Genomic DNA, 22682 nt, shown 5'->3' with positions numbered 1-22682 from the left:
TGGCAGAGCAGAGTCCCCCCTAACACTGCACTGACTAGGTGCATGTACATGGCCCACACTGAACTGTGACCAGTGTTACCCCTGAACAATACAAGGTCCGTCTGATGACATTTCCAACTCTATATATTTCTATGACCAACTCAGAATCCTTTGCATTTATTACCATGGTACTTCAGTGAAGACCAAGAACATACATGAGAACTAAGACTCCGCATAAACTTTAGCTGCAAACATATTGACACAGCTGCTTCAACAATTTTATTGAAGTGTTCAACTTTCAGGCAGTTTTACTAGAATTGCAGTTCTAGACATCTTAATTGTGTGCTGCATTTTACACCTTCACTTTGTGCAACACAGGAATGAGAGAATACTTCAAAGATTCTTCAAGAGGAAGAGATGAGATCTACAAAATTAAGCAAGATAACCTGTTAGCTTTAGTCTTATGGAAAGAGGTATGAGAGACAAACGTGATCTTTCCTCTACACGAGGTATCCATCACAATGTAGTGTAGACGAGACTCCAGTACTCTGGATTGTACTCTAGACTGCAAAAGTCTGAAATTTTTAAAGGTGTCATGTAAGATTTGAAGAACATCACACCATGAACCTATAACGCTGACCATAAAGAAACATCACCACAATTTGTCAGAGTTTCCAGCCACAAGACAAACAGGAACCTAGATTTTTTTTAAAAAAGGTGTGTATGAGGATCAGACTTTCAACCAATATGTCTAAGTGCCACAGTAAGGCAGCTGGATCAAGTTTGGAAAAAATGTCATGTAACAGTGATCTGCAGGTATGTCCTAAAGTGGAGTTACTCTATCTGTAAGTAAAGATTATAGAAGGCAAAAGGAATTGACAAAATCTTCAAGTGCAGAGCACCTGTCTCCCTGTACAGAAGGTAACAACATTACCACAGCTTCATAGCTCATACCCAACTGACAACACACCAGTCTGTGATTGGGAAATACAGTCTCAGGATAGGTCCCTAAGCATATCCTGCCTCACTTTGTAGACAGAATAAGCAGGCATGCCAAACTGCAAAAGAAATCACAAAAAAGAAATAAAACCATAAAAAGAAAACCGCAGATATAAGCATTATTAGTAGTTCAAACATGGTTAAGGAAACAAGAACACCAGACCTATTAACAAACAGATTCTTTTTTAAAGACAATAAGTTGTGAATTTTATGAGCATATGATTGATTCTAATAAGAGAGCAGTATGGAAGTTTTAAAGCCAAGAAAACAAATATTTTCCCATATTTTAGACATCTGAGTTAGTTGCTTTCTGAAATTAAGGAGTCTACATTCCATGAGTTTCAGTTTAGCTAGCAATACCACAAGCAAAACTGAAAACTGGGAGATTACTCTGCGATGTGAAAATTAAGCATTAATCTCTCACATGTACAATTTCAATTGTACGAAAGACAGTGGAAGTTGAAAGAATGTAGTTGTCTTTAAGGAGACTACAGTCACATTAATACCTATAGTCAAGTTTCAGAAAAGTAGGTCTATAAAATGTTTACCATACTATGGTATCTCTTCCTTTTCAAGTGCTAGCTACTGCTGTTTCTTGTATTTTTTCAAAAGCTGCTAAATCCATCTATCTTGTGCAAGCAGAAAGCATGTGCTCTTTAAAGTGCTTGACCAGATGCAACTCTATTAATTAAATTTCACTGTTTTATTCTCTTCCCTAAGATTTAGAGTATTTTTAGATATTTTTTGTAACCATATGTGCTTAAAATTGGACTACATAAAATTCTATCAATTTATGATGTTACCTCTGCTGCCTTCTAAATATGTAAAAGAACTTAAACTACATGAAACAGCTATCTAAAGTGGCTGACTGGAATTCACTCATGTTGCTTTGTTGAGACCAAGGTCTACCTATTGTACAAGCACAATTAACTTATGTGGTAATTTTGCAATTTGTATTGACATCTGCATTAGTCAAAGGCATGTAAGAGTTAACACAGACTCTTAAAATGTCTAGGCACAATGACTCACTCCTGACAGATTTTCTGGTTAGCGAGTGAAGATAAAATGACATTCATGACCTACTTATCAGATGCTGCTGTCAGTGGGATTCTCACATGGAGAGAGACTCTTGTTCAGCATCCTTTAGAACCTTCAGTACTACCAACATATAATTTATTTACCTTCAGCAAAACAATACAGCAATCAGCTGCTTTAATTCTTACTGATAACACTTGGAAAGATTTTCCACTAATACAGAAAGCAGCTAGTTCAACTACTAATGTTGCCTCAACAAAGTTTTGCCCATGAAATGCATGCTTGGAAATGACCATCAGGAACCTTCACAGATGAGCTTTCTCCCTTTCTCACATGTATATCCCTAGCTAAAAATCAATAAAATAATCAGGACTTGGACTTAAAACTGCTCACAAGAAATTAGTAAGTGAACTCTAGGGTGCTTCCTTCCTCTCAAACAGTTTTTTCCATAGGAAGAAAAACAAGGAAGACCTTCAAGTTCAACTCCTCTCAATCCTGAAGTGCGCAGACAGCTTCAAGAAAATGGGGCACTTTCACCCCAACTGGAAGGTGTCCATTTCCACGGCAGGGAGGTTGGAATCAGATGCTTTTTAAGGTACCATGCAACTGAAACCATTCTGTGAATTCTACAATAATGCAAATGTACTTCAGCATTGCAGATGTGATCACAGAGTGAGTACTAAATAACAGGGCTGGAGATAACTTGGTTTAAATCCACCAGCTGCTAATGAGTATTTGGGTCAAGATGACAGTGGCTAGCCATGATCTCTCTGAATTTTAACACATGTCCCTGGCAACCCAGTGATTCTGGCAGGAATAACTCTGACTCTCAAGACAGGACTGTGCTTTCTAAGTAGGCACAGCTGCAGAGATCACAGTTCACACACAGCCCCACTGGATGCCCTCTGGGGTAAACAAGCTGATCTCTGTCTCAGTGGCCAGTGGGCTATGGTAACTTCCTCCCTGTTGCTGGTCTTGCCCACCAGTGACAGTGGCTATGAAGTGAAACAGTCTTTGACATCGAGCTTGCAGGATGGTACCACTCTAATCCAAGGATAGGACTGGACTGGCCCACAGATGATGCCACCAAACTCCACTCTGTTTGCAAACTAGCAGGCACTGAGTGGTGGCGACAAGCTACTACAGACCTCAGTGATACCACAACCATAGAAGTGTATTTGAACTTCTGTGCTACCCTAAGCTTATCATTTAAAGATACTCACCAAGAAACTAGTGCTCATGACAGTTCATTTAAGGACAAAAAAGCCCGTTACATTTTAACAGGGAAATTAGACCAATAAAAGTTTGAAACTCCTGTAATTATCTCTTCCTTCAAAAACCTGGTAACAATCCCTGTTCTGAATTTAGAAGAAAAAGCAAAATTTGCTTCTCAAAACTCACTGAAGAAAACCTGAAAATGAGTAAGAACAGGACTGAAAGCTGAGAGCTTTCTCCTCAGCATCTACAAACACAAAGTCATCTTACTCCAGGCTACTTAAATCAGCAGTATTGCTCCCAATGCAGTTACAAGGTCAGACACCACATTTCTCATTCTCACTTACTATACTAAAACTTTTTGGAACAAAACTGATACAGCATTTTGGCTGACAGTTGAAAGTATCTCTCAAAGCTGAGGAGCTGCTCTCTGATAAAGTACAAAAACTATACATCTCCAACAATTTCAACTCTGGAGTTCTCTGCTACTGAGAATGTAATTTAAATTCAGGATCCTTCTCAGGTATCACTTCATGCCATATAGAAAACATCACACCTTGAAACTAGAGGTCCACTATTAAGTCCAGCTCCATTCCCAGGCAAGGAGTCTTTTGAAACTATGTAGCAGCAATGGTGTGCTTTTGGCATACAGAACAGACTCATGTAAGGATATGGACAATTTGAACACTGATTATGAAGATCTTGAGGGTTACTTCTGTGGGCCTACAATAGCCTCTGAAGTAATTCCTACACAACTTTGATAAGGAATGTTAAATAAATGGGATATACAAAACAGAGATAAACTGTCTTTGAATAGCCATCCCACTTACTGATGAAGTACCAGTTACACCTTTTCACTCCCAGAACAAGGGGTCAGGAAACATCTAAAGAAGGGACCTTTTGTTTCAAAGCACTGAAGTCACTACCTACAGAGAAAACAAGCTTGTTTTCTTCATCAATCAGACTTTACCTGAAGACAGCAAGACCTGTGGCATCAGCCCCATCTGGTTTCTTTGGCATACCCAACAACATTCAGTAATATTCACACTCTGAAGAGCAAAGACTACTTCAAGGTTTAGTCAGGTTAGATCAACTAAAAGCAGTGATTTCATTATCCCAGACTATAATGCTTAAGGAGGGTGCTTCACGGATTTACCCATTCCACCACCTAATGTCTTAAGAACAAGTCATCTGCTGTGGGAAGATCTGTTGGTTATTCAAAGCCATAAGGAAACAAACAAGATTCAGCCAACAGAAGTAAGCCAGAGAACGTTCAGTAAGAAGAGAACAAGCAGAAACTGATTCTAGTGTGCACTGCATCCTAAGGAAACTGTGCAAGTGCTCTGATTCAAAAGTAGCTTTACCAATGAGGTAAGATAATCTGCCCTTTTTTACTGTATCCCTGAAAAGAAGCAGCTTTGCAGCAACAAGTGCTAAAGTCTAACTTCAGTGAGGTTGAATCAAAATTCAAGGAAACTCTCTAAAAATATACACTTTTCCACACATGAATCTTCTTTCCTAATACACTGAAGTCCAGGTTTAAGTGTCTTGATAGCATTTATAGCATAAAATTAACCTAACAAATACAAATGAATATTTTTTAGGTATATAATTTTAAAAGATATTAATGTGCGTTCCTTCTGACCAGTACCATCAGCATTGGTTCCTTCTGCCTTTATTCCATTACTTTAGAGCACTGCAGAATACCTTCTCAGAGTTTGCTGCTTGGAAAAATGAAAAGACACAGAAAAATCCAAAACCAACATACCTGTTATTTTGTCCCTGACAAGCTTGCAGGATTCTATCTCCCCAATGCTACCAAACAGACTCTTCAGTTCCTCTTGTGTCATGTTTTGTGGAAGGTAGTTGACTATTAAATTGGTCTTGCTGTCTTCTGTGTTTCCAGAATCAACTGGTGATGCGCAATTGTTTATGGTAGCTGAACCATGGGCTGTGTTATTACAAGTTGGTCCATTAGACAGTTGTGTTTCCATGGCAGCAATTACCTGCTGAAAAAACAGAAAACAAGAACCATCAAAATCTGTATTTCAGTATCAGGTGTGAGAGTCCAAACAAGCACCTAGAAGACCTATCACTATGCAGAAATGGTACTGCCAAGGCCATATACTTCCTCTACATGCAAGAAAAAAACCCTAACACCAGTACAGAAGGGCATTAAGCTATTAGTCAACACAACACTTTAAAACCTTGCAAGCAAATAAACTATTTTCTACAAGCTCACTAAATGAAATCAGCACTCAAAGCTTAGTTTCCATCCTCTGCACTTCCCCTCACTTAGGAGAGTCACAGCCTTTTTATTACAGAAGTTGTCAAATAAAACTGGCCTGGTGCAAAAGTAATCCTTTCTACCAACTTACAACTGATTACTGAAATAATATGAAATGCAGCTTTTAAGGAAGTAGCATTTGAGTATTTTCAAGAAGAGGTAGGCATTAATTGTATCCAAAGAATACTTCTCATGAGAAATAGCAGAACAAAATTAATACTTTAAAGAGATATTTAGAGGATATAAGAATGTGCTGGGAAAATACATCTTCCTTGACAATATTCATGTCAATTTTTTGTCACTATTCACCACTGGTTGGAACCAGGTTTCTAAATGCTTTTAACTGACGAAATTGACAATTCCTCATTCTTATTTTTTCTCTTGCCTGAACTCTGAGAACAGCTAAATTTGAATCTTGACCTTAATTTACCTTTAGACCACTCCAGAACTACTCTGTGCCTGAAGACCACGGAACAGATTCTCCCAGATCCTGTGCTAAGGCCAATGGAGAGCAGGAAGCGGCCTGAGACAGTCAACATGGCTTCACCAAGGACAAGTCCTGTCCGACATTCAAGTGGCCTTTCTGTGATGAAGTGACTCCAACAGTGGGCAACGGAAGGGCTACAGATGTTACCTATCTACATTTACACAAAGCCATTGACACAATCCCCTACAACATCTGTATCTCTAAAATGGAGAATATTAATGGGTGGATTAATAGATGGGTAAGAAAGTGATTGCACAGTTGCATCCAGAGGAGGTGGTCAATGGCTCAGTCTCGACAGATGTGAGTGACAAGTGGCATCCCTCAGGGGTCCATACTGGGACCAGTGCCAATAACTAACACTAATAACTAATACAACTGGACTAATAGCACTGACATATGGATCAAGTGCACCCTCAGCAAGTTTGCAGATGACACAAATCTCAGTGTAGCTGTTGACACACCCAAAGGCCAGGATGCCATCCAGAGGGACCTGGACTGAGCCTGTGGGAATCTGCTGAGGTTTAACATGACCAAGTATAAGGTGCTGCACGTGGTCAGGACACTCCCAATATCAACACAGGCTGGGGAATGAACACATTGAAAGCAGCCCTGCTGGAAGACTAGGGGATGCTGGTGGATGAAAGGCTGGACATGACTCAGCCATGAGCACTCCCAGCCCAGAAAACCAAACGTGTCCTGGGCTGCATCCAAAGCAGTGTGGGCAGCAGGGAAGGGTGGGAATTCTTCCCCTATGCTCTGCTCTGGTGAGACCCCACCTGGAACACTGCATCCAGCTCTGGGGTCCCAGCTCAGGAAGGACATGACCTGTTAGACTGAGCCCAGAGGAGGGCCTGGACTTAGGGACCAAGTAAGTCTCGTGCGACAAAATGCTGTTTCAGCATCAGGTTTGTTCAGAAAAAAAAACAGATGACTTTGGGGTGGCTTAATTGTGGCCTTTTAGTACTTGAAGGAGGATTACAAGAAAGATGGTAAGAGACATTTCTGAAGAGCATGAACAGGGCAAAGGGGAACGTCTTCAAACTGAAAGAGAATAGGTTTAGACTACGTATGAGGAAGAAATTTTTTACTGTGAGGATGGTAAGGCACTTGCCCAGAGAGGCAGCCCTTGAAATGTTGAAGGTCAGGTTGGATGGAGCTCTGAGCATGCTGATCTAGTGGAAGGCATCCTTGCTCATGGCAAGCGTATTAAAAGAGACAGACAAACTTTCAACTCAAACCAGCCTAATTCCACCATTTCTCACTCCAAAGTAACTGATGGTATGACTGCAAGATGCAGCAGAAATAATTAGGAGTCTGCTTGTACACAAGCATTTGACCACAAGCTGCCACATCTACAAATGGCTCTCGCCACTTCAGTCAGTGACTGAATGACAACAGCTGGTAAATACAATGGATTTTTAATCTGAATATCTAAGATTTGGGCAACCTATCCTGTTTGAGACCAACTGTTTAGGACAACATGCAAGAGAAAAATTATATAAGTTAATTCTCCAGTAATACATACTTCAACACAAGAAGTTCACTAAAGAAATCCATCAATAATTAAAATTTAGTGTCATAATTAAACTAAGAGGACTTGTCATAAAAAAGCATCGTGTAAAAATCAGAGAGCACCATCAAGAACTCTGAAGAGCCTGCCCTAGCAGTCCTGTTAAAACACTATATGCAACCAGTGCATATCCAAACAGCTGTGTTCACAGACTGCATAACAGAATTTCCTAATAATACAAGAGGGGGTAAGTTGAGTTTCTTACTAGAAGTCTTACTCAGACTTTCCTAGAACACATTTCTATGTTCTACCTTCTGTATACAGAAAGTATTTTCCAAGAGGTTACTTCAACACAATGCAAAAAAAGGATACATCTATTAAGAGCGCTCATTAGAAAAGCGTGATCTAGTTTCTCTGAAGAGCTGCAAATGGAACAACATTTTCTTCCCTTGTGACAAACTCCAAGGGGCAACCTGCACCTGGCACTGATGAAACAGGTCCACTAAAAAGATGATAAAGTAGATTATGCCAATTAAGGTAAATTATTTTACAAAATACTAGCATACCTGTTAGAGGTAGTAACCACAAATGCTGTGCTCTGATGCACTGCAGGATTGCCTTTTTCCCCATTTTGTGTTTAATTCTCAAATTTGAAGTGTTCATTGATCAAACTTACTAGGATTTAGCAAGGACAGCAAACAATTCTCTCTTAATTGCACATTTATTTTCATGTTCAGGTGGCAAGAATGGAATCCTAAGCCAACATTCAAGTGAACAGCTGCAGTAGCCCGTGTGTGCTGAAAATTACAGCTATAGAACCATCTGCTCTGAATAAAGTGGTACTAATGTGGTTTACAAATAATGCATACCCCACTAATGGACTAAAGAGAACTATTCATAAAAGACAAAGTACTAAATATTTTTCACTCAAAAATAGTAAGAACTAAATTTACAGTTTTTTAAAGTCTTAGAATAGACTGGCAAATATAATTTTAAAATAGCAATCATAAAAACACAACTATACAGGTTTCCAAAGTTACTGCAATTTAGTATTCAGACCATACCAAAACCATCTTCAATTATCCACCAAGTATTTTCAATTAGTACTAAAATCTAATTGACATTAGAAGAAAGGCAAGCCACTGCAGTGTAATTTCTACAGGAGATCACCATTTTGCAGAAAAAGTTGTCTTGGTATGCCAGTGTGCTCTAGGCTCTCACAGATTAGGAACACAACCTACAGCCTATAACAAAACATAGGTGAGTTAGCATTCCAAATGGAAGGTTAAAAGACTTTGGTATGGCCTCAGCACTATTAACATGTACAAAAGTAGCCTACAGAATTTAAGAAAAATCCCACAGACCCCAGTCCAAGGCTCTGCTGCCCACGAACCACTTCTAAGCAGAGAAGCCACATCACACAGTCTGACTGCCATGTTAGTTTGGAGTTGCCGTCTGCAATATGGACACAAAAAGTACTGTATGTTAGATTAGCAAGATAATGCAACAAACCAGTTTGTACAAATTTACAGTAATTGCATTTATATTCCCAGCACGTCCATGCAGTGTGGCTTAACTGGATTTGAGGCAATTCCAATCTAATCTTTAGAAATTCAGCTGAGAAATTGTTTTTCTTATGTGAAATAAGATGCTTATTTTAAAGAAGATTTAAAAGATAATGCAGTCTAGTTGTCCCTGCATCTACCCTGGAAATGACCTCCAGTACCACACCATTCCTAAAAGAAACTAAACCACAAAACAAATTTTTAAATCTTCAAGACTGAAGAGGAAAGAAAGGAAATAGAGTGAGTTGATTTTCCACCAGCACACAAGATGGTCATGCACTACTGAAAGACAGTTTCCCTTACATGTCTTTCCCAGCCCACAGGAAAAAAAATATACAAAGATGACAAAGCACCATGTTAGAATCCAGTTCACACTTAAAATCTTAGGTTTTGAAAATTACGTAAATTAAAACCTTGTCCAGATGGCATTCACTAAGTTCTCGCAACAGCTGTTTGTAAGTACCACTGCACATATAAGTGGCAACAGAGTGAAGGACTTATCAAGTGGAATAACTGGAACAAAACACACAAGCGTTTCTCATAGGAGTATGCTAGTAACCAAGAAGATCGTTCTTTGTTTTAACTAAAACATCACCAAAAATTAGATTTGCATTGAACAATGCTAGGAGGATACCACAAAAGCTAACAGGCCATTTGCAGATGATTACAGGTAGTCCAGATGTAAAATCTAACGACAACAGGAACAAATAGGCTGCTGACCACTGCCACAGCTTGAGACTGGTGCTAGTCAAGAGATCCTTCTTGCCCACGGTTAGCAGATTTAAGTCTAAACCTGACAGAAAAAAGATTTAGGTTTCAGAAGGCTGCTCATCCAGGGTTTATAAAGATTACTTCAACACTTTTTCTGTTTCAAAATGTTACTTTTCACATCAGTTTGTCACCAAAGTCCCTATGCTTAGCAGACCTCATATCTGGTCTTTATTTCTAACTTAGGAGGTTAATAACGACCTTCAATCACCTTTTTATGCAAAATACCGGGGCTTTGGTATCAACTGCAAGTTAGCATGCCATTCTCTGAGGTCTCAACCCAAAACTAACAGTAACCACTTCTCAAGCTCTCCACTGATCACAGGCAAGTATGCTTGATGAACTGCTTACTACATAAATAAAATCTGGAGGTCTAAATTGATTTAAGTCCAGACAAGCCTTATTAAGAATAGGAAGACTGCTTTAAAATAGCAGTCTCCAATACTCTCATCCTACAGAGACCGTAGTGATGTGCACAAGATGATGTATTTGGATCTCTATGGCTCTCAGCAAAGCAGTGTGACCCCCACAGATTATTTGTTTCCTGTGAACCACAGGCTGTGGATAGAAAACTTCAATAGAACAGCTTACTTGTCTGTATTCAGTGTACTCACTAGAGACTTCACTGTTCTCAAGCACTGCAGCACTTCTCAAAAAAAGTCAAGAGCACCTGTCAGTTGAAGTACTTCCAGCTTGCATAACACATTTATCTTCACTGAAGCATTCTACACAGTACTTGCAATCAGCATGCAAGTCAGTTCTCTGACTAAAAAAATCTTTATGCCCCAAAAACATATTTTGCTCTGCTAGTTCTTCTACTGTTTTTATTACTTTAAAGGCTGTGGCTCTTACATCTAGTTTGGAAAACTGGCATTCTTACCATTTTACATACATTTCTATCTGACCTAAAAACAGTATTAAATATGGCCAATTTCATTCTAGAAAAAAAGAGAAAGCTTTCTGAAATGAGTTTTTGGCTTTAACACAGAATTAAAGCTGTGAGTTTTCTTCCCCCCTCCCCGAAAAATTTTAAAATACTAAACTGTTGAAGAATGCCCAGCACCCACTAAAAAATTTTAATTCAGTTTTTGACTATTAGCCTCAGAGACAGTGTTACACTTCAGGTTACTAAAATAGTTTAGCATGCAAAACCTGTAAAAACGTTATGTTCAGGAAACAGGGTTTTATACCTACTAAGGACATGTTTGTCTTAAAACACACTGAGATTTAGAGGAGAACAATAAAGTCAAGTGGACTGAGCAAATCCGCTCTCTTGATAATGCTGAAAGGAAGCAGAACTAAAGACACAGTTGTTCAGCAAACTGTGTATTTCTCTTTAACATGCAGTGCATGGCAGCCTCTATCTTTCAATAAACTTAATTTTAGTTCACCCAGCACAGATAAGATTTTAAACCCAAACACTCTTAAACACTGTTTATGGCATTCACTGAATGCCAGTTTCTAATTAGCTGCAGTTGAACCAAGTCATGAGTAAGGTTTGCCTAGCAGAGAAGCAAGCAGGATTTTTTGTTTTTCAAGAGAAAAGACATCAGAAGTTCAAAAGCCATATGGTTTATGCAATTAGTTCTGGTTGCCATAGAACAGTTCCAATTATAACAGTAGATTTTTTATACGAGAGCTTTAGAAAATATAGTGGAGCTATCAAGAAGCTTGGCTACTAACTTTCCCTTCAAGACAAGTATTTTGGTGTGTAACATACTCAACTATTCATGCTTGCCTGGGTGACAAAGCAGATAAGCCTTCAACTACCATTACTACCTCACATGCATATAGATGCTAGGGAGAAACATTTAATGCGTCAGACTTCTCCCTAAAGTCTAACCTGTTTCAATTAATACTTGTGCATCCTGGTCACTGCTGAGCAGAAAATTATTTCACATAGGTTTTATATATATAGTTTAATTCTGTTCATAGACACTGCACTAAAAAAAAAAAAAAAAAAAAAATCACTGCACAGATGCCTGCCGTAATTACATTATATACTTCTAAACACTACTGTCACATAAAGGTGATCATGTTATGAATTTAAGAGCAGATACTGAAAACATCTGCTTACTTCAGTACATTATCACCGTTCAGAGACAACCCAAGCTGGACCTTCAGCCTCAAAGGTCACAGCTGATAAAATTCCCTTGATAAAGTCCTAAGAGATGTAAAAGCACTCCTAAAGATTCTCCTCAAGGCTTACACACCAGGAAGCCTTCAGAGCATGCTTTAGTATTTAGTGTTTGCCATTCCATCCTGTGGCCCAGTGCAATGAAAGCATGCAACAATTACACACATCATTTGGACAAGCAAATTTCATAATACCAAACTGCAGAACGAGAACCACCTCTGGCTGCGTACATCATTCTTTATCTCTTCCAGACACAAAGGTCTAAACTAGATCTTTGGTCTCTGCTTTTAATGAAGCTGTTCTCCTTCCAGAGGATTTATTCCATCGACTTTGACTTACAACAGTAATTAATGCATTTTAACAAGGATAAGCTATTTCTTCTCTGTGGGGACTATTGTTGAACATGTTAAATTAAAAAAAAAAAAAAATCGTCATTATTTGAGGGCTCACTGAAAAGTAAGACCTGGCACAATACAGATGCCAAATTTTGCTTTAAAAAATAAAACTCGAAAGAAAAAATTAAGTATTAAAATTTTAAGTGCAGAGTTACTGATACTTTGAATAGATGCAATTCTTCATGCTTCCTCTAGTGATTTTTATTTTTACTGGAGTGATAAATTGAAGGACTCCTTTTTTTCAAAGGGTCAGGTATCTTAGAAGCATACATAAAGGGACAGTACTAATTTATGCATACTTAAAATAGCTGTACAATTAAGAGACAGAGACTGTTCAACCTAGCATATGCAAAAACTACTACATAGCTTGCTCGAACATCCCAAAGTCCTTTATGGGTAAAGGCACACACAGGCCAGAGGTACATCTTCAGTTAAAACCTTGCCAGTCAGAACAAAACACTACTCACTCCCTTCAGTTTCCCTGTAAGGAAGATAGCTGTCAAGGACATCAGTGCACTGCTTGGTGAGAACTCATGCAGCTAAGGAGAACAAACCAGAGGAGTATTTCTTGATTTATGCAAAGTTATATGGAAGAACTTTGACAAAATAGATTCAAGACAGTAACTTCACAGGAAACTTAAAATTCTGATAATGAGGTAGTATCAAATCATCAAATAACTTAAAAAATTACTAATATAAACAAAGGCAATTAAGACCAGAAAGCATGAATTCTTTGCAACAATAAAAATCAATTTCTAGCTTCTCTAAAGTGGCAGTTTAGAAGGGGAATCTTTTCACACTGACTCTTCGAACCACTAAAGAAATAATTCCACTTCACATTTCACTTAACATTGTATCTTGCCTTAAAGTCATGATGAGTTGAAGACAGTTATGAAAAAAAGTCATATGAATTTTAGGGAAGAGGTCTGTAATTTACCCTTGTGATTGCTGCTGCAGAAGTTTATCTACAGAAGCTTTCAGCAGAAATTAAGACGTAGCCAAAGCTGACTTTACTATTCCAGGTAAGCACTGATAAGACAACTGAGAAACTGCAGACAGTTGAACAAGAAGCAACAGTTAGTAATGGCATGAAAGACCTCCATAGGGTTGGTGACCACATTGAAAAGCCAAAAACAAGAAAGCACAAATTATCTACTGCATCTAAATATTTGTAGGAACACTAAAAATGCATACGTAGATTAAATGAAAACATCTTCACTCAGTATGAAGCCCTATTGTAAACTCTTAATATTCCAGCAAAATACTTAAGAGTATCAGGATATTCTAAAGCTACTCTGCATTAGGAATGAAGCCAACAAACACTTGCAAGGGGTCCTGAAAAAAATAGAAAAAAGAACGTAGAACAAGGCAAGGGCATTACCCATTACCTGGCAATCTAGAGCAAACAACGGATCTCTTGTAACAGAAATTACTGATTACCCTATCAGCTAGGTAACTTAAATTACACTTAATACAAATTAGAAAACATTAGAAAGATCAACTCTAGCAGTCTTCTGTAAAGAAACAAGCACCTTCACTACAACAAGGGATCAGTTCAAGTAAGACTCCAATAAACTATAAACATTTTTATGTTCCTAATAATTCAGGTACATTTAGACACAACCACTTTCACCAACATAACTAGTTCTCTGAGCAGGACAGCATCAACATGCATTACTAATTAGATCATATAGAGGAAAAAAAACCCCAAAACTCAGAACAAAATAACACTTTTTCTTTTCATTGCCCTCTTTCACATAAAAGAAGTTCAAAGCCAGCTAAGCAAAGTGATTACTTTAGTTGTATTTGAAATTTTAACTAAATGTCAAGCTGGCACTGCTTGAACACAGCCAATATTGATGTTCAGAAAGTTTCACCAAACAATGACTGGATCACACAAACAGCTATTCAGATCTCTAATAAATAAGCTGTGAACAATTCCAATACTTGACCAATACTTCAAATAAGACTGATTTTTAACAGGGACAATTTTTCAACTGCACTCTAACAGCCACAACATCTTGCCAACTGGGTTTATTGCTCTTGTTTGCTGTCCAAGCCTCCTGTGTTAGCTCTCTGACCCAGCCTTCTAGCAAAAGCTCTCCAAGGCAATACAATTCTGTCAAGATGCATATGTATCCTTCAAGACGTAACTGCATCTTATTGCAGACACTTCCCTTCAGCCTTAATATGTGCAGTTCTCTCAAGCCTACCAACACAAGAAAACAGAAGAATCAGTGGGGTGAAAGGAGACAATATGATGACTCTTCAAATACAGCAACTTGATAGAGGTTGAAGGGTTTCAAAATCAACATCCATTTGAACTGGCTAGGATGCCTACTTGAATTTTTCAGCATTTAGATCAGTATTCCAACTGAGCCATGTAAAACTTTCCCCTCTTTCCTACTGCAGTTGCACCTTTCTTCCCCACTGACAACTTCAAAAAGCTGATGTTTTACCAATAGAGAGAAACAGGAAGCACATCAAGTTAGTCTGACTGAAGAAGTATATAAATGCAAAAACCACAAGTTAGAAAAATAGGCTCTTCCTTATCAAGAAAGCATGGGTCAACTTCAAGGCCACGCATGACTCCATTTACTCTCTGGTGCATCTTCCTGAAGGGTAACATGGTTCCGTCCCTCGTGAACTCCACTGTCTTCACAGCAACAGAGCGCCCAACAATGGATGACAGGATTAATCTTCCAGGATAAAGAAGACAAGGTTAGAACAGTTTTCTTATACTGGCTTTTCATGGCAGTACTCCTTGCTCAAAGCTCACTGATAAACTGGAGAGATGGTCAGGCCCAAAATGCACCCCCATCACAGGCATTCCATCAAAGGGCACACCTCAGCAGATCCACAGGGCATGAACCTGGTATCTCCATCACAGCCCTACCCTTCAAACTGCAGGATGAATCCACGCCCCATTTACTCCCTCCAAAAAGGAGGGTTTTCATTCTCTTACAGCGAACTTTTAGCTCAAATACAGATTAGACAAGACGAAATTTGCATGATTAAATATCTTTAACCCTTAAACTCTCATATGTACTGGTAGTTAACTCAAAAAATGACGTCCTCAACACCATACAAAGAGGGGAAAATGCAAGAAGCTGAAAAAACAGAAACCAGTAATCACTATGCTTCTCCCTTCCTCTACACCCATCTTTACACATACCATCAAAGTGGTATCAGGCTGGACAGCAACACAACACCTACACACTCAGATGCCCCCACTAGCCCAGATTATCAGTGGCCTGACAGACTGACATGCCACAGCATCCTTCTTCCAGCTCCCAAAGTCATGACAAGCAAAGTTTATGTGCCACACAAAAAGTATTCAACTCAACTGAACCATGCACCATTACATTCACATAGAATCAAGTCATTTTTGCCCAGGAAACATTAATTCTGACACTGAGGAAACCCGGGGAAGAAGAGATCTTAATTAGGATAACAGCCCAATCAGCAATACAGGGTAAGGGGGGGTACTGAGTACTCTGCCAGCAGGTATGACAGTAAACAATCTACCTGAGCAGCCTTGGACATGACACCCAAAACTGCTTAAATGGCCTAGGATCACATCTTAGAGGTTAAGTATTATTCAAATAATAAATACTTGGTTTAACTCTTTGGGGAAGAGTCTCAAAGTAGAATGGAAGGCAAAGAACAGGGATTTATGACAACAACTGACTTCACCTGCCTGTGTGAAGGGTTGGAAAAAAGAAACAAACACTGTTCAAATTGAACAGTTCCAATCAGCATGCTCTGCTTTCAAATCAACATGAGTGAAAATGTCAACAAGCCAGTCTTGTTAACAATTCCTAATGAAGCAATACAAAAATGCATGGCAAAGGCCAGTTTACTCTAAAAATCAATAAAGACTGATTAGTCAGTCTCCAAGAAGCATTCTTAATGGTCTCAAGTTAATAATCTTTTAGTAAAAAAAAAACCAAAAAAACAAAACAGGCTTAAATGGAGCTATGATGTCACCCATCTGGAGTAGGTAGTCACTGGAGTAGGTTCCATGAAAGCAGTACAAAGGTTTTCTATAAGAGATAAACAGAACTTTTATTTCTTAATCCTGGTATACCATGAGTAATGAATAATGCAACACAGACACAACATGACTGACTCATATGCTGTGCTGTATTGCGTGCAGAAATCTTTATTTCTATAATGTAACTAAACATGCAGAGCAATGAATATTTAAAAGACTTGCTAGTTTAAAATAGTCTCTCTTGCTTTCAGTCACCACAGAAACCTTGCACAGGCTTTTAAGGTTTCTGACCTCTGGGGATGGGAATTCTTTCACACATGAATTCAAGAATTAAGAAGCCAAAATGTCAGTTTGCTAAAGCCGTCAGTAATTTAATACATCATCATTAAGACTGGTAATCAGATTTTCCTATTATTCTGTCCATAAATACAGAGTTTCTGGGGCCACTTGGCTTCCACATGCTCTAGTTCCTTCTAACCTTTTCCTCATGGCAAGTTGTATTCCCAGTTTCCTCCAGTAGTCCAAGTACCATTAAACTATATATCACTAAATTGTCTTAAAATACCGCTGCTCCTTACACAGGGTAACCTACATACTTTAACTCTCATTTCTTACTTTTTCACATATTATTCTATGCTGTCTTATACTCAACCTATTAAAACTAAAATTTGATACAATTCTGTAGTTGAATAGAATAGAGTTCTGTATTCTATTACCTGTGTCTTACTATCTATATATATATATACACACACACATTAGCGAAATCTAAATTTTGTAACAACAAAACCTAGATCAGGCAATTTTCTTTCCAATTAGTTTCAAACAGATTATTTGAGTTAGATATTTATCACTGTATCAAAAAAACTGACTGAATAACCTTTTTTACCGTGCAACTAATTATATGCCTAATTCAATAACAAAAGAAACAGCCACAGAAGTATGTCACTATAACAGAGCTCCAAAATACTTGAAATGACATCTTCGACAATTTATTATATTCCCCTGTGTACATCTTCAAATTTCAGTATCAAAGGAAAATCAAGAGAATTTTTTGTGAAAGAGATGGCAAAAAGCCTTAAAAGATAGCATGACAAGATAAACAAAGTCAGACAAACAGCTCTGAAAAAACTTAAAATTTTCTGCCCTCTATTAAGGCATATTAAATTCTAGAAAGTTGCCTAAGCACCAAAAAGCATGCTGTAATGCACACTAGAGTACAATGAAAGATCTTGGAAAAGGACACATACACAACAGTAAACCAAAAAATTTCTTTCAGAACATCAACAGGTGAAAAATGTGATACTGATGCCATCTGACTTAGAATATGCTTGCTTTCCAAAACCTGCATACTTTCACTATCATTTCACTACAGAAATGCACTTACTCTGACACACCAGAGCAGGGCTTCTTTCACCCAGAACAAAGTGTGGGATCAGAAAGCTAAGTCTTAGTTTATCTCTAGCATCCTTTATAAGAGAGAGACCTGTCAAATCACTTTATTTCTCATGGCACCCAAAGGCTGACTTCTCAAGTCTTGAAGAATATCTTAAAATAAACTAGATGGATTTTATACTGTAACAGAGGGAAAACCTAGGTTTTAGCCTTTGTTTCATAATGAAGGCGACTTCCAAAACAGGCAGGCTCATTTCCATGGGCTGAACATTATGTTTGGGTAGAGAACTGGCTGTCTTGTGCACAGATAACAGTAAGTTAATGAAGACTGTTTCAGAAACAGTATACCTCTTCCCTCCTGCCACTTTATCTTTTTTAAAAGATAACAGTAGTTTATATTGCATCACCTGAACTACAGAATACTTACAACTACATTTTACCAGGGAAGTCAAGAATGCTTTACTATAGCAGGGGGAAAAACACTCAAACATCAAAAGCAGCGACAGGCTGACAAGAAGCCATCAGTGCTCTGGAGGAATATGAACAAAGTGCTATATTCAGTATTAAAAACTTTGCTGGTATCAAGCATGAGGAGTTACTCTGCTGCCTCATATATTTCCATTAAATATATACAGGAGTTTAAAGCAGTTAGAAAGTTACAGTATTTACATAATTTGGTTTAGTTTGTAGGAGCTGAACTTCCTTAGATGCCATTGCCAAAAAAGTGCCACCCAGACTACCTAGAACAGATTCTTTATATTATAATAAAAGTAGATGAGCTTGAAGAAGTCTGTGTCATTGGATGTCAGCACTCTAGGTCTAAAACAATGCATATCAGGAAGTGTTTAGTTCACACTATTCAGCTGGACAGACTTAATTCAAACTTTTCTGCCTACAATTTAGGTAGAAAAAGAACAGCTTAACTAAGAATATAAAAGCACAGGCATAAAAATCACCCACTTCTGGAAGCTGGTCTGTGAGCTTATTAGGATAAGCAAAATTTAGAAGTAGTTCATATGAAGTGCTATATTGTCCCACAGCCATAAAGCCAGGACTTTTCCTTCTTCACAGTGCAGGTAACTACTTTCCACTGATTTCCTAAACAAAGACAGCACCTCTAAGTCCAGCAGCCCTGGTACTAATGACTTGCACATCTCTGACTCAAAGATCAAAAATGTGTTTCTTTGTCCCATTACACAGACACAGTATTAAAGAAGACATGATTGTTAGGCTATTTTTAAATCAACAAGTCAAATAGGGTTTTCATCTATTTAATTCACTCTGCAAACATTTTAATACTAATGTATTCAATGCACCTTTCAGTCAATGTTCAACTTTTGATCTTCAAAAGTTTATTCTTTGATTTTGGGCAAACTATTAGAAGAGTAAGTTCCTAGAAGCACCATTAAAGAAAAAAGGAACTTAAGCTCTCCTTACTGCATAAATACTGTACAAAATGGACAGTCACGTGTAACCTGCAAGTCAGTTCTGCAAAACTCTCTCAGATAAAAGACATCCAAGTGCCCAGATTTTGCTGAATTACAGCTCTTTTACTTCATGAAGACAGAGCACATCAGGAGTAATCACCTAAGGCTAACTGCAGTACATTTCAATTTCTCCTGAATAAGCTGCAGCCTGTAAGTTGAACAGGAGCACTCTGCTGGGGGAAGAACTGGCTGCATGGCCAGGGCCAGAGAGTGGTGGTGAATGGTGCCACATCCACTTGACAACTAGACACCACTGGGGCTCCCCACAGGTTGGTACTGGGTTCAGCCCTGTTTAATACATTTATCTATAATCTGGATGAATGGATGAAGAGCACCCTCAGTTAAGTTCTCAAGTGAGACTAAGTGGGTGGTAGAGTTGATCTGCTGGAGTGCAGTAAGGCTTTGCAGAGGGACATGGACAGTCCGGATCCATGTGCCAAGGCCAGTGTATGCAGTGCAGCAGCTTAGGGAAGACTGCCTGCAAAGTGGCCCAGCAGAAAAGGACCTGGGGGGTACCTGCTGACTGGCATCTGGCTGAATGTGACCCAACCTGTGCCCAGGCAGCCAAGAAGGCCAATGGCATCCTGGCCTGTATCAGAGATGGCACAGAACCTCAAGTCCTGTGCCCAGTTCTGGGCCACTCACTTCAAGATAACACAGAGATGCTGGAGCAAGTCAAGAGCAGTGCAAAGGAGCTGGGTGAAGGGTCTGGAGTGTAAGTTTTATGAGAAGATAAAGGAATTATAGTTTAGCCAGGAGAAAAGAAGGCTCAGGGGAGACCTCATCATTCTCCTTAACTACCTGTAAGAAGACTGTAGCCAGATGGGGGTCAGTATCTTCTTCCAGGCAACCAGCGAGAGGGCAAGAGAAAATGGCCTTAAGTAGGGCCAGAAGAAAGCTCAGGTTGGACATCAGGAGGAATTGCTTCACTGAAAGGATTGTTATACATTGGAATGGGCTGCCCAGAAAGGTGGTAGAGTTCACAATTGTTTCAAGTGCTCAAAAAATATCTGGACATGGCATCTAGTGCTACATTTTAGTTGACAAGGTCACATCTGCTCAAAAGGCAAGACTCAACCTTGGAAGTCTTTTCCAACCTTAATGATTCTAGGAATTTCTGAAAAAAAATATTAAAAGAACACTGATTTTAATCTTGTGACTGCTAAAGTTTGTTTAACCATACCAAAGCCCTGGCATCTGATGTTGAAAAGACTTACAAGAAGTCAGTGTATAGAAAGGCTGAAAAAGATTAAGTCCAAGTTCAAGTCACAAAGTTCAATGTCACACCATCTAATATCTATGACACTGGAAGAGACAAGGACAAAGGGAGGGCAACACTGGAATACTATCCAAGTAAAAAAGAGCAGTATTATGACACTGAGGACCCGCCATCAAGCATCACCTGACTGACTATGAAAAGAGATAATATAGTAATTCTTTCCCATTTGCAGAAAATAGACTACTGTTAACTTACCTCCCAAACTGACTGCAAACTCAAAGAAGAAAAATATGAGAGACTACATATACTAATTATAACCTTTGCCACAAAGTGTGAACAAGTTTAGACTTTGCTTTTTCTACTAAACACCTTAAAAAGACAAGCAACTGCTTCAAATAGAATTACTCTATCTGTATACAACAGCTTACTGAAAAATGGATTCAACATAAGTATCAAACACTCTGACATTTGTCCCAGCTTGTCTAAACTCCCTGCAGAACAAGGAAATACTGCTGAAGTAAGGTTTGGCATGCATGTCTCTGAATAACCTCCACCAAACATACAGAACCTCAACAGGTTGCTTGAAGGTTAAACAACTGTAACAGAAAGACTTGAAACAAATATAGACAGGTATTAGTCTTAATTTTTTGCTTTTTTTTCAACTGGTGTAACATCAATTTCTGTATTCCATTTGTTTTTAACAGATCTAAAATACACCACATAGAGAGAAGACCACAGAACACTGCTGTAACCACCTCCATTAAATTCAGAGAAAATAACTCTCTTTTCTTCAACATCTTTGGACAACGACAGCAGCTCTCATTTAAAGCCATATGACAACTTCACTTAAATAACAGCTAAAAATGTTTAGGCACAGAAAGTGCTTAAACACAGAAAGGTTCTCAACCAGCAGAGGCTGTCCTCACAATAAAGACATCCCATATGGCAACTATTTTTAGACTGTTATGTATCAGAGGTTAGAGAAATCACATGGGTGTCTCCAAACTCCCAGCTCCTCAGATGGTTTTCATCTCTTTTTTATCTCTTGCATAAAGAAAAAGAAATTTGGAGTATTTTTTAGAATTAACATAGTTCGAACTCAAAAACTGTGACTGCTTTAGTTTGTTTAGCTTCCATAACTACTCATTCTTACCAGTAAGGACCTGAAAAGAAAGTAAGCTTGTAACTTTTGACAGAAATACCTAGAACATTCAAAGAATATCAGCTGAGCTTACTTAATCTGTTTCTAATTCACTGCAGCTGCACCTAATGAACCACAAAGAAAAGCTTATTACTGCAGTAAGTGATAGAGGTCACTAGCAGAACACCCTCCAAGTTTTCAGCATCTTTCAGTTGGCCATGCTCAGCATCAGCTACTGAATGATCTCTGTAGTGTAGCTAAGTATACAAAACCAACAGGCAACACCACCTCCCCCCACCTTTGTAATTTCTAGGATGTATTATCAAGAGGTTATCAGGCAGGGTATGCTATTATGTACAGTCATGTTCAGTCAGCTGCTAGCAGAAAACATCGGCATACATTGATCCTTGAAATACTCACCTGCTTTAAATACTGAACAAGGGTTACAGAGTTCTTGTAATGGTAACTCACACACAGAATTTGAAATAAGAGTTTGCAGTCTATCACATGGAAAACAGGAGAACACCCTGAGCTGCCTGCAAGGTCTTCAAGCTCATCTTTACAACCAGTGACTATGGGTGATCTAAAAACCTAAAGACTTAATGCAACTTACTTAAATATCAGTTAAAAACAGACCCATGTATTACCACTACATACTCACACAAAAATAATACAGGATTCCCACAAAGAATAATGTGAAAGTTTTATTTAAAATAAGCAAATCTGTAAAGTGCATGGGAAGTCTCAGTGACAGATTACTAAAACCAAGCTTAATTATCTAAATTATCATCACTTCTTCCCACTGGGAATTTGACTTTTGATATACTAGTAAGTTTAAGTTCATTTTTTTATGACCAGGGTTCCATCAGGAGCTTCACCCATATCTTTCTCCAAAATTTCATGTGTACTTTTCCATGCGCAAGTTCAGTCTCAAACAGAAAAGTATGCAAGATAAATAAATCAAAAAAGCACAATGAGTAAACTGAAGTATTAAAGGTTAAGTTAATTAAATGCTTTTAATTCACCTTCTTCCTTGTATGTCAGAAGGGTGAGAGGGAAGTGAGGGATG

The 22682-nt window shown here is 38.4% G+C and overlaps 1 protein-coding gene across 10 annotated transcripts in view; it reads right to left on the bottom strand.

The window, feature by feature from the left end:
- Positions 1 to 22682, bottom strand: part of ELAVL2 (ELAV like RNA binding protein 2) — a 107260-nt gene that overhangs the window by 37742 nt on the left and 46836 nt on the right. For 8 of the 10 annotated variants that reach the window (XM_079330798.1, XM_079330804.1, XM_079330803.1 and 5 more), the window contains exon 2: positions 4997 to 5237. In XM_079330798.1, coding sequence (XP_079186924.1) covers positions 4997 to 5237 — 241 coding nt within the window. Of the gene's footprint in view, positions 1 to 4996; positions 5238 to 8876; positions 8968 to 22682 lie in introns of all 10 variants that reach the window. The other 2 variants (XM_079330796.1, XM_079330802.1) reach the window with 2 other exon arrangements.

This window comes from Erithacus rubecula (genome assembly GCF_903797595.1).
Source record: "Erithacus rubecula genome assembly, contig: SUPER_Z_unloc_1, whole genome shotgun sequence".
Lineage (NCBI taxonomy): Eukaryota > Metazoa > Chordata > Aves > Passeriformes > Muscicapidae > Erithacus > Erithacus rubecula.
The sequence above is the reverse complement of the archived record's forward strand: the minus strand, read 5'-3'. Positions and strand labels throughout refer to the sequence as shown.